Source organism: Sesamum indicum, linkage group LG8 (assembly GCF_026168435.1).
Source record: "Sesamum indicum cultivar Baizhima isolate 11 linkage group LG8, ASM2616843v1, whole genome shotgun sequence".
In the NCBI taxonomy this organism is placed as follows: domain Eukaryota; kingdom Viridiplantae; phylum Streptophyta; class Magnoliopsida; order Lamiales; family Pedaliaceae; genus Sesamum; species Sesamum indicum.
Window position 1 is genome coordinate 25947211 of NC_142664.1, and position 11772 is coordinate 25958982.

Consider the following 11772-nt stretch of genomic DNA (forward strand, 5'->3'; position numbering starts at 1 on the left):
GATAAGTTGATTATATTTGTTATTTTCATAAACATTACAATATAAATCATATTTTATCAAAATTTTACCTTATTAATTTTGATTCATGGACCATCATATTTATGATATATATATATATATATATATAATGAGACATGAGTAAATACGTAGTATACATTAACTTGTAAGTATATATAACATAAATTAAGTATAATAAATTTAAAAGGATAGACCCATAAATTTTAAAATGAAAACGCTAATAAACATAAATCCCCCTAAATAGAAAGTATATATCTATATATATATATATATATATAGTGGTAATTATACCGTCTTCCCATGGTGTTGATGTAATTATACGTATATCTCATATGATTTGAAAAATTACATACGGTAATCATGACGTTTGTTTTTGTCTGACAAATAAATCTTTCTATTTGTTAAAAATTATCAAATTTGCTGATATATTAAAAAGGTTGAATGAAATGCATATTTACCGCCAATTGAATTAATACGGACTTATTATAGGTTAAAATAATTTTTTTTCTAACTACAACAATACCCCTATAGAAGTGATGATTTGTTTGATTTGTAATAAGTCAATAATAAATCAATCATGGGTAAATATAGATTTTCATTCAACTTTTTTGTCAATATAAACAAATTCGATAAAATTTTAACTAACAAATGGATTTATTTATTAGACAAAAATAAATGTATATGTAATTGTTCAAACCACGTGTGTCTACTTGTAATTACATAAAATTTCAGGAGAGGACAGTGTAATTATCTCAAAAAATATGATCCTTATTACTTTCTCAGGGAATCGTGTACTACTTTACTTAAAAATGTATGGGTTGTATTTTCTTTTAAACAATATTTTAGGGTAAATTACAGGCACTTTATATGAAATTTGGCATAATTTTGAATACCTTTTTATTATCTAGAAAATAAAAAATATCTCTATCAAATAAAAAATAATTATATAGCTCCTAAATAGTAAGATAAAAATTACTATTTTATCCTTATTGATTATTTTTTAAATATATATTTTGAAAAATATAAAAAAAATCTGAGGTGAATAAAATAAATAATCCACAAAACATTCCATAATTTTTTTTAAAAAAATATAAAATAATAATTTTATAATCTAAATTGACATTTTAACTAATTCATCATAAAATATAATTTTTTAAGTAATAAAAAAATATTTATAATTATATCAAATTTTAAAAAAAATTGATCATAATTTATCCAAATATTTATTAGGTACAATTACACCCCCTCCCCTGAGATTTGATTTGATTACACTTAGATCCCATGTGGTTAAGAAAATTGCATCTAGCACCTATGAGGTTTGCTTCTATTTAACAAATATGTCCACCCGTTGGTCAAAATTCAATGAATTTACTGATATGAACAAAAAATTGAAGAAATTAATATTTACACTTGATTGACTTATTACTCACTTATAGCAGCTCAAACAATTTTTTTCTAACTAAACTACCCATATAACGGTCAAGATATACCTAATCGCATGCTTTAACACGTGAATACGTATGAGGATCATTTGGTCATCAAAAGATTTATTTTATCTGTAATAAATCAATAATAAGTCAACCAGGGATAGATATAGATTTTTTTTCAATTTTTTTTATTAATATAAGAAAGTTATGTGAATTTTGACTAACGAAAAGACTTATTATTAGACAGAAGCAAACATTAGGGATGTTAGATGTAATTTTTCAAATTATATTAATTTATGTATAATTATACCAAATTTAAAAAATGTGGAGCGTAATTATCTCTATTTATTATTATTTTTATAAGGAGATTTGTTGCATTCAGTCCGAAATAATAATCTCAAACTTATACTCGGGTGGGTGTGATTGCGTAAGTGCCTTTCCTTCATATGTATGCTCTCACGCGCAAACTAATACGAGTAGAAATAATCCTTCTTTAACCCTATGATTATCACAAATACCCCTTTAAATCCGCGTACTGCGCAAGCTGCTCTGCAAGAACAAATCCGATGCATGGCAAGAGAAGGGGGTAATTGGAAATTCAAATTTCATGTAAGGGCATTCTTGTCAATTCTAGAAAATGACCAAGAACACAACTGTCAACTCGCTGTACAGTGGGCTCTTTAAATTCTAAAGAATTTTGAGCTCCAAAGATTTCCTTCCATGTAATGACATGTAATAAAAAACAAGAAAAGAAAAAGGCCCTGTTTTTGCCATTGCCACATTCTCCACTTCTTACAAAGTTACACCTCTATTTTTTTACACGGTTTTGCCACCCCAAGTATTTGCCTGCAATTTGCAAACTAGACTTTCTCGACTCTTCTGAAAGCTGACTCCATTTTCAGAAAATTCCCTCTGCTATTACTCGATCAGAGGTGAGACCAACGTTCAAGAAAACAAAATGGTGTCTTTTTCGGAAATCAAAGCAGGAGCCCATCTCAATGGAGTCGCCATTTTTGTTGGGATTTTGGTTTTTTGTCTTAGCTTCACGACCACTGGTGTGTTTTTCGGTGTTTTCTTGCAATTTTGTTGCACTCCTGTTTCTTGTCTGATGATTTTTTGCTGGTTTCTGTTGGTTCGAGCCTGAATGCTTCTTTGGTTGGTTGTGTAAAAGAGTGATCTTTTTTGAAGTTTTGTTTGTTTGTTTGTTTGTTTGTTTGTTGTTGTTGTTGTTGTTGTGTGAATGGTGATTCTTGATTATGCGGTTATGTTATTTAGTGCCTAAGGGAATGGCATGAGATTGTTGCCTCTAGGAGGAAGATGGAGCTGCTGTGAGTCTGTTCCATTGATGTTTGTCAAATCGTTTTACGATTTTCTATGTTGATTTTGCGTTGACTGTAGCTGAAGTGTGTCCTGATTGCGTTTGCTAAGATGTGATCTTTAATGTAGTTTCTTTGTGGTTTCACTGATCTTTGATATATTGTGTTCATGAAACTATATGTGTGTTATCAGTTGAGGAAGTATTATCAGAGGGGTCCCTTCTAAAAGGAAATGATGAGTTATTCCTCTGTCTGATTTTCTATGAATTCCCTATGAGGGTATGTTTCGCTTAATGAGTGTTTTTCTCTGTTCCAGTTAAGAATTTATGAGCTAATTTCAATTTCCTGCTGCTTCCTCTGCTTCAGCCAATGAAATGGAATTTTTTGCTTGAAATAATAAGTACATTTGAATTATGGGCTTAAAGAATCTTAGAGAGTTCTCTGATTATCTGGAGAAGTTGTTGAAAAATTTTTGTCTTTTCTCATTTCCACGTTTATTTGCGCATATACCAGAAATCGATTGTCATTCTAATGTTTTAAAAGCAGCATGTTATGTGGTCCGAAAATATTATAGTTAGCCTTAAAAGATAGCATATTCATTAATTAGAATTTGAGTTGAAACACTAGTTTCAGATTATGAAAACCAAGTTATATATTTGCCATTTGACTTGCAACCTAGCTATCATGTTTGTATTTAGACTCTCATATTTTGGACCCTGATTTTCTCCTGATGCATCTGCAGATGCTTATGATGCCCTTGATCCTAACGGGAATATAACTGTGAAATGGGATGTTATGAGCTGGACTCCGGATGGATATGTCGTAAGTATATATTTGGATTACAAATATGAGCTTTTTTGCTCCAAAGATCGACTGTTTGGAAAAGAAATACAACTCTTGGACCACAAATTTAAATTAATATGAAGAATAGGGCCTATTACACACTAATAAACAAAGATGTTTCTTTTGTCAACCTTAATGCATCTGGATTAATCTTAGTAAAAGAAATATAGCAGAAGTATCCGGAATTTCATGAATTACACCAGAAAAAGCAGAAGGTTGCGAGAAGTTTTTATTTCATTTGAATTTTAGTGTCTTCCATTGGCATTTTGTTTTCTTTGTGGCTCCTCTGTTGACCTCATCCTAACGATTTTTAATTGCAACAATTGTTCCACTAATTCAACCAGGATAACTCATAGATCCATTGGCATGTAAACATTCTCCTATTTATTATGTGCTCTAGCTGCTTTGTGATATCAGTCAATGTGTGATCCTGGAGCTGTTTACTGACGTCTTGTCGTAAGATTGTTACTGAACTCGTTTTCTAAACCTGGCAGGCTGTTGTTACAATCTTTAACTTTCAGAAATATCGCCACATTGAATCACCAGGGTGGAAATTGGGGTGGACATGGGCCAAAAAAGAAGTGATTTGGAGCATGCTGGGAGGTCAAGCTACAGAACAGGGAGATTGTTCAAGATTCAAAGGAAACATTCCCCATTGCTGCAAAAAGAATCCCACAATTGTGGATTTGTTGCCAGGAACCCCTTATAACCAGCAGATTGCAAATTGTTGCAAAGGTGGAGTTATAAGTTCTTGGGTCCAAGATCCGGCAAATGCAGCAAGCTCGTTCCAATTAAGTGTTGGTCAAGCTGGGACCAGCAATAAGACCGTTAGATTACCAAAGAACTTCACCCTACTGGGACCAGGGCCTGGATATACATGTGGACCTGCTAAAATAGTAAAGCCAAGCAAATTTACAACCCCAGATAAAAGGAGAGTTACACAAGCTCTAAGTAAGTTGTTACCTCATGTATTTGTCTTGTGTACAAAGCTTGATCCTGAAACCCAACTATTAGGCTGGTTTTTAGGTTGCCTAACATTAAACTCATTCGCAGTGACATGGAATGTGACTTGCTCGTATTCACAATTCCTCGCTCAAAAGACACCAACCTGCTGTGTCTCACTCTCTGCCTTCTACAATGACACAATTGTGGGATGTCCAACTTGTTCTTGTGGCTGTAAGAATATAACTCAGCCAGGAACTTGCGTAGAGTAAGGACTCACTTATATGTTTTTTATAACATATCGTTTTGGTTTGTCATATTTTTAATGTGACTTATTGTTTCCAATGTCTGATCTTACAGCCCTGATTCTCCGCACATAGCTTCTGTTGTTTCAAACTCCGACAAGAACAACTTAGCTCCTCTTGTCCAGTGTACCAGCCATATGTGCCCTGTCCGAATCCATTGGCATGTCAAACTTAACTACAAAGAATACTGGCGTGTGAAGATAGCAATCACAAATTTCAATTATAGAATGAACTACACACAATGGAACCTTGTCGCCCAACATCCCAACTTCGACAATCTCACTCAGATATTCAGTTTCAACTACGAGCCATTGACGCCGTATGGTTCCATAAGTAAGTGATCTATCCTCTTGCACGTGTGCGAGAAGAACATTTTATACGCATACACTTTTCTTGTAATTACATGGTACATTCCTTGAGATTTGAGAATATTTTCAAGAAACCCCTAAATTTTGGAAGTTTATATTACACAGAGGAGTCATGCTTTACGTTATAGATTCCTCTTCAAAACAAGATAATGAAGAATTGCAATTTACACATAACTACAGGGTGTGATTTTTCGGTGTAATATGACCAAACATCAAGAGGCATCAATGTGAATAACGCTTTACTTCTCCGAGAAAGTTTTCTTTGTATTAATTTGATGTTGTGCAGATGACACGGCCATGTTATGGGGGGTAAAATTTTACAACGACCTGCTCATGCAAGCTGGCCCGTATGGAAATGTGCAATCGGAGCTGTTATTCAAGAAGGACAAAACAACTTTCACATTCGACAAGGGTTGGGCTTTCCCAAGAAGAATATACTTCAACGGGGAAAATTGTGTAATGCCACCACCGGATTCTTACCCATACCTGCCAAATTACGGTGTTCGTCTACCTATCTCTATGCTTCATCTAATAGTAACTATTATGGCATCTTCGGTTGTCTTACTATCGTATCTCTGGTAAGCTCAAACAATGGAATATGAAGAAGAAAATTGGATTGCCTGATTCATAGGAGAAAACAATTCCTTGATGTTCAAATGGTCACAATCCTTGTGCCTGGCAGTTCGGGAGCTCATACTCATGGTGGAATATTTTCAGTACAGTGAACTGAATAATATGCAGTCGACTCTCATTTGTTCTGTTACCGTTGTGCTGTATTTTGCTGTTAACTTGATTGTATATGTACAAAATAACCCCCCAGGAAAAGTATATTAGAGGAACTCGAAGGCCAAATTCATTGTAAAGTTCTTATCTATTTTGCAGAATTTAAGTTGTGAAATCTTTTTCCAGTCTCATGTTCTTTTCAAGTCAGTACTGTTCAAAATGCAGGTATGTTAGCATACGGATGAAAATTTGAAAATCGGTAGCAGTTATCTGTCAAAAATCAAGAATTCCAGGAAAGATCTCAAAAGTGGTAATTACACAAAGACAAAGACCAAAACCATAAAACCTGCAATTCTTGAAAATGAGATGAGGTTTTTGTGGGCAGAGTTTGGTAAAGTTGGGTATGCATCAGGAGGTGGCAGCTGGCATTCATCGCCATTGAAGTAAATTTTCCGTGGGAACGCCCATCCCTGCTTCAGTGTAAATGTATTCTTGTCCTTCTTTAACAGTATTTCAGTCTGAACATTTCCATACGGTCCAGCTTCCATGAGCAGATCATTGTAAAACTTCATGCCATAAAACATGCCTGTATCATCTGTATATCATCGCCCAAAATTCGTTAACGACAAAAGATACAGCAAAAAAAGAAAGGGAGAAGCGTATGTAAACACAGTATCAACATCCTATGTTCTAGTTCGGAGTCTGATTTAACATTATACCTCTACCAAGCTTATGGAAGCAAAACTTTTGTTTTTAAAAGAAAAGGCAATACTACCCCTTGAGGAAGGAGGTAGTAAGCTTCTCTGTTAAAAGTCTAGCGATCTGTTTGCCCCTTTTCTTGTTTCTTTTTTTTTTGATTCAGGCATCTTTTGTGCTTTTCGCATGTGGTAAAATGTAATTAACCCCACTTTACACTTACTTATGGACTGGTAAGGGACAAGGGGCTTGTAATCAAAGCTGAAGACTTGGGTAACATTGTTGAGATTGGGATGCTGTGCCACAAGCGTCCACTGTGTGTAGTTCATTCTGTAGTTGAAATTAGTGATGGCGATCTTGACGCGCCAATACTCTCTATAGTTGATCTTAACATGCCAATGGATACGTATCGGACACATATGATAGGTGCATTGCAGCAATGGGACATTATCCTTTCTTGGGGTGTTTATTCCTGCCTTTTTCAGCTTATCTGAATCACTCCTGCATTTGTTAAGACCACAAGAAGAGATTAAATTCAGAAAGAAGAACAGAATTCTAAGTACAGTCAATATGGATTAGTTTAGGAAATGAAAGAAATTGCACACTTGATGCAGTCTTTCTTGTTCTCGCAGCCACAAGAGCAAGTTGAGCAAGGAACGATTGTCTCGTTGTAGAACGAAGAGAGGGAAACACAACAGGTTGGGTGCTTGGATACCAGAAGTTGTGAGTAAGTGCATGTCACGTTCCATGTCACTGCATAAAAATTACCCACATTTATTCTCTTTGTATCTAGTCATAAGTACCAAAAACTACGGTTCAAACCAAGAGGGTGTTTGGTTAAGTTTACTAGAAATTTGCCAAACACTCTAGTACATCTTATAAGTTTTAAAACATATTATACGACGTTAAAAACATTTATAAGTTCACACAACCCCCCCCCAGGAAATCTACCCATTTAGGTTATTAAATAGATCAATGAGCTCACTTAATGCTTGCGTTTTCCGTCTGTGATCAGGAGTGAAGTACACAGTGGAAGGTACGATCTTTGCAGGACCGCAAGTGTAGCCTGGCCCAGGGCCGAGGAGGGTGAAGTTCGTGGGAAGTTTGACGGTCTTGTTGGATGTCCCAGAAAGGCCAACGCTAACTTGGAACGAGGAAACGGCAGAGGCAGGGTCTTGGCCCCATGAGGCCACCACCCCACCTTTGCAGCAGTTGGCAATCTGCTGATTGTAAGGCACTCCTGGAAGCAGATCAACAACTGTGGGATTCCTCTTGCAGCAATGAGGCACATTGCCTTTGAACTTAGAACAATCTCCTTGCTCTGTGGTTTGTGCTCCTACCATTGACCATATCACTTCCTTCTTAGCCCACCCCCATGATAGGGTCCAGCCAGGGCTCATGATGTGCCGGTACATTTGGAAGTTGTTCATTGTCACAACAGCCTAATCAAGATTATTATTATTTTTTAGTATTTTCCAAGTGAAAAATATTTTGGGTAAATTTTAGTATATTAAGCAAAGAAATATGTCAAATAATTAGAAAAAATTACACGGGTGCTCTATCAATTACGGTTAAATTACAGAAATCATCTCTCATATTCATATAATTTCAGTAACGTTTTTAAAATGTTGTTTTATGAGTTACACCGAGAGAAAGGGAAGCAAAGTCATGGGGGATTTAAGTGTAATAAAAATGAAAGAGTAGTATAGTTTATAAAGAAAGTGCTTGTATAATTATTCTAAAACCAGAGATAGTTTTTTAATTTAACCATAATTAAGAAACTACAAATATAATTATCTAATACTTAAGTTTATTGGGTAGGGGGTTATAATAACACCTCTATATTGCTATTTTAATTACATTGAGGTCTGAGAAAGTGTTCGTATAATAAAATATTACTGACACTAGACGTTAATAAAATGAAATGAAATAGGATACTAATTTATGCACAAGGTACATGTGTGATTATTCAAATACTATACATAATTTTTGTAATTTGACTATAATTTAGGATCTCTTCTTCTTTTTTTTTTTGGGGGGGGGGGGGGGGGGGAGGGGTTTGCTTACCACATATCCATCTGGTGTCCAAGATATAACATCCCATTTGATTGTTATGTTCCCAAATGGATCCAAAGGGTCATATGACTCTAAAAATTTCAAGAAATGCAATTATGATAAGTTAAAAACAAAGACACACACACACACATGAAACTAAAATCACCTGCTTGAGAAAAGATGATAAACAACAAGACAGCCCACATGCTGAACTTCAATCCCTTCTTCATTTTGACAAGAATTGTTACATGTAGACAAGCTATAGATCAGACACTGAGGTTTTTGCATATAAAGAAGAGTGTTGTGTATGGGTAATGATCTCACACCTTAATTACACCTAATGGTTGTTGGGACATCCCATAATTTGCTTTTGATTGCACTGTCTAATCAGTCATCTTCTGCTGGTTTTCCATAGGGTATTGGATCATCAGACATTTGAACTTCAATAAAGATGATTAGTCACTCTTCTTGGTGCTACATCTTTTTTCTACACTAATTTCATGCCCACATTGCTTCATTTACTTTCTCTCTATGCATTTACGGCTGTACTTCAAATCATATTACATTCTTTATTTCATTTAATATGTACACGTCTAATAATATATAATATTTAAATGATGTAATTTTTGTTCGTATTATAACGTGTATGTTTTAAATAGACCATAAGAAGAAATATAATTTGAAATAAAAGATACAAATCCGATGTTGAAAAATATATTTTTATGCAATTGTGGATGTAAGATAATTCATTAAACATATAAATCTTTTCATATTTTCTGCACGAGTTTACTTACAACATGTTAAAAACATTAATTCCTAACACAAAATATATAAACTCTCTTCTTCTTTTGGGTACAAGTTCATTCTCTTTTCTCTTTTCCAAAGAAAAAAAGAACTATTTTATATTTGAGCACATCAGGAATATTAAATATCAAGAAAAATTAAAAATCAACAAATAGCTTTAATAACAATCAACAATCTATAATCAATGAATCAATCATTATGAAAATTGAAATGACATGAGACTCAGAGGTAAGGTGTTGAGTCTAATTCAGTTTTAAATTTCAAATACTATTATTTTTTTTAGGAATAATTATATTTATGCTCCCTTATCTATGCTTAATTTACATAAATTATATATATTCTTTTGAAAAATTACACATATACCCATCAGAAATTTTAACAGTACTTACACAAATAGTCCCTGATCTTTGAAAAATCACACACACACACACCCATCAGAAACATCAACAATATTTGCAAAACCCACCCCTGCTTTTCAAAAAATTATACATACACCTCCCCAAAATGTCAATATCATTAGATAAACTATCCCCTTTTTGTAGCTGTCACGGGTGATTTGTGTAAATAGATTATAAATAGGAGGTGTAAATATAATTATATTTTTTGTTTTGTTTCATTAATGCATACACGTTACGTGTACGATAATCATGTCATTCATTTTATTTAAAAAAAATATACATTTAACAATTATGAATAAAGGAAAGAAACTACAGGGCAAAATGAGTCATTTTAATTGAAAAAGATCGAAGGACAACCACATATTCTTAATTTATCGAATAAAATTACGGTATTATTCATGTCCATTGAAAAACAACCATATTTTGATGAGTAGTTAAGAGACAACATTGTATTATTACATTACTTTTCATAAATACACCTAAATGGGTTCCATTAAAAAAGTAGATTAGAAAGAATAAAGAGTTTGTATTTAGATTGTTCAGTGGTGTTGGATTACTCCCTACGTAATAAAATTACAGGTCTAGTTTACATCAACTTTTTGCGACAATAAATGTATATATACTAAATAAAGTAAAAATGTAACAAAATTTAGAATAAAAAATTATACGAGTGGGTGTGAAGATAAGAAGATGGGTGATAGAAATGGTATAAAAATCTTGGCTATGATGCTTTTTTTAGCTTTTTACCAATCTATGCTATTTAATTGGGATTGGGACCCATACAAATTGAAATTTCATACCCACAATTTTGAGGAATTTTGGAAAGGATATGCACTTTATATATCTATCATTATTACGGATGATGTGTTACCCTAATTAATGATTAGGGTAAATATTTTATGAATTAATTTGAGATTATGAATTTGAAACCCATCAATATATGTGGGCGTTTGCATGGTTTTCAGAATCAGACTGAACCAATTGGTTCGACCGATTCAACTAGGAATCAGTCATGTGTTCAGCCCGATTCATTCCCCCAAACCTGGTGTGATAAAAATTGGTGAAGACCAACCAAGATTGGTAAATCTCAATGATCCACTAATCGCTCAAAAATCAATTTTGACCATTTTAAACTATTCAATTAGATTGCCACGCCTATACTTAAAGGACTAAAATTACAATTTACCCCACATCATTCCGTTATATCATCTCATTTCATTGAGTGTCTAACATTTATCCCATAAAACCCCACCCAAAACACTAGCAATTCACCTTTTGATTATTTGTGCAGAGTATGCAATCGCAAGAGAATGATCTTTAAATTGCGGCGTATCTTGCCATGACACTCTGCCTATGCATGGATGCGACTGGAATAGGTTGGGGAGAACCCTAACTCTAACCCTCACCCTCACGGACTATAAGGAACCGGTGTGCTAGTCCCCTTAGGCAGATATATGGCATGCATGGTGGCATGGAGCCCTCCTAACAAAGCTCCCATCTGCCTTCAATTATATATGCAAGGTATGAAACTCAAGCTAATCAAGGGGAATAAAATCCTCTTCCGATTCCACCATATCCTAGACCACAAGAACGTGCTTGACAGCAGGCTCCGGTCATACGAAGAAAAACTTGCTCATCCTCCACCAAGTGGCAGATCAGGAGAACCCCTTGAACGTAAATTTGGACTTCGTGCATGTTCATGATCATGATCAAAATGAACAAGGAGCATACATCAAGTTACAGTTGAAAAACTTCATGTTCATGATCAAAAGGAACAAGGAAATAGCCACAATTCCGTGCATACAAGTTACAGTTGAAAAACTTAATGTGCCATGATAACGCGTGCAGCGATAACTAGCAATACAAAAATAGTCATC

At 34.2% G+C, this 11772-nt stretch overlaps 2 protein-coding genes across 3 annotated transcripts; one reads left to right on the forward strand and one right to left on the reverse strand.

The window, feature by feature from the left end:
- The first annotated feature begins 2169 nt into the window (after positions 1-2169).
- On the forward strand, positions 2170-6127 carry LOC105168879 (protein COBRA). Of its 2 annotated transcripts, none has more exons than XM_011089065.3 (6): positions 2170-2500; positions 3504-3583; positions 4099-4555; positions 4658-4814; positions 4907-5184; positions 5506-6127. In XM_011089065.3, the coding sequence occupies exons 1-6, from the start codon at positions 2404-2406 to the stop codon at positions 5799-5801; spliced, it is 1365 nt and encodes a 454-aa protein (XP_011087367.1). In that variant the 5' UTR covers positions 2170-2403; the 3' UTR covers positions 5802-6127. The 2 variants fall into 2 exon arrangements, with proteins under 2 accessions (XP_011087367.1, XP_011087368.1); XM_011089066.3 differs by having other exon boundaries at positions 2170-2377.
- A 63-nt stretch (positions 6128-6190) lies between these two features.
- LOC105168880 (COBRA-like protein 4) lies at positions 6191-9019 on the reverse strand. The gene is made up of 6 exons (XM_088883997.1): positions 8860-9019; positions 8706-8785; positions 7624-8080; positions 7244-7391; positions 6862-7139; positions 6191-6537 (listed from the first exon to the last, which is right to left on the reverse strand). Exons 1-6 carry the CDS (start codon positions 8921-8923, stop codon positions 6257-6259), a joined length of 1308 nt encoding a protein of 435 aa, XP_088740123.1. The 5' UTR covers positions 8924-9019; the 3' UTR covers positions 6191-6256.
- Between the last annotated feature and the right edge of the window lie 2753 nt (positions 9020-11772).

What these genes read in the sequence shown, in the direction of transcription:
- LOC105168879 (XM_011089065.3), top strand. Translation starts at nt 2,404, where the DNA reads ATGGTGTCTTTTTCGGAAATCAAAGCAGGAGCCCATCTCAATGGAGTC. An exon ending in CAGCCAGGAACTTGCGTAGA is followed by an intron (nt 4,815 to 4,906) that starts GTAAGGACTCAC and finishes CTGATCTTACAG; the next exon opens with CCCTGATTCTCCGCACATAG. An exon ending in GACGCCGTATGGTTCCATAA is followed by an intron (nt 5,185 to 5,505) that starts GTAAGTGATCTA and finishes GATGTTGTGCAG; the next exon opens with ATGACACGGCCATGTTATGG.
- LOC105168880 (XM_088883997.1), bottom strand. Translation starts at nt 8,923, where the DNA reads ATGAAGAAGGGATTGAAGTTCAGCATGTGGGCTGTCTTGTTGTTTATC. An exon ending in ACGGAAAACGCAAGCATTAA is followed by an intron (nt 7,392 to 7,623) that starts GTGAGCTCATTG and finishes ATTTTTATGCAG; the next exon opens with TGACATGGAACGTGACATGC. An exon ending in AACAAGAAAGACTGCATCAA is followed by an intron (nt 7,140 to 7,243) that starts GTGTGCAATTTC and finishes TAACAAATGCAG; the next exon opens with GAGTGATTCAGATAAGCTGA.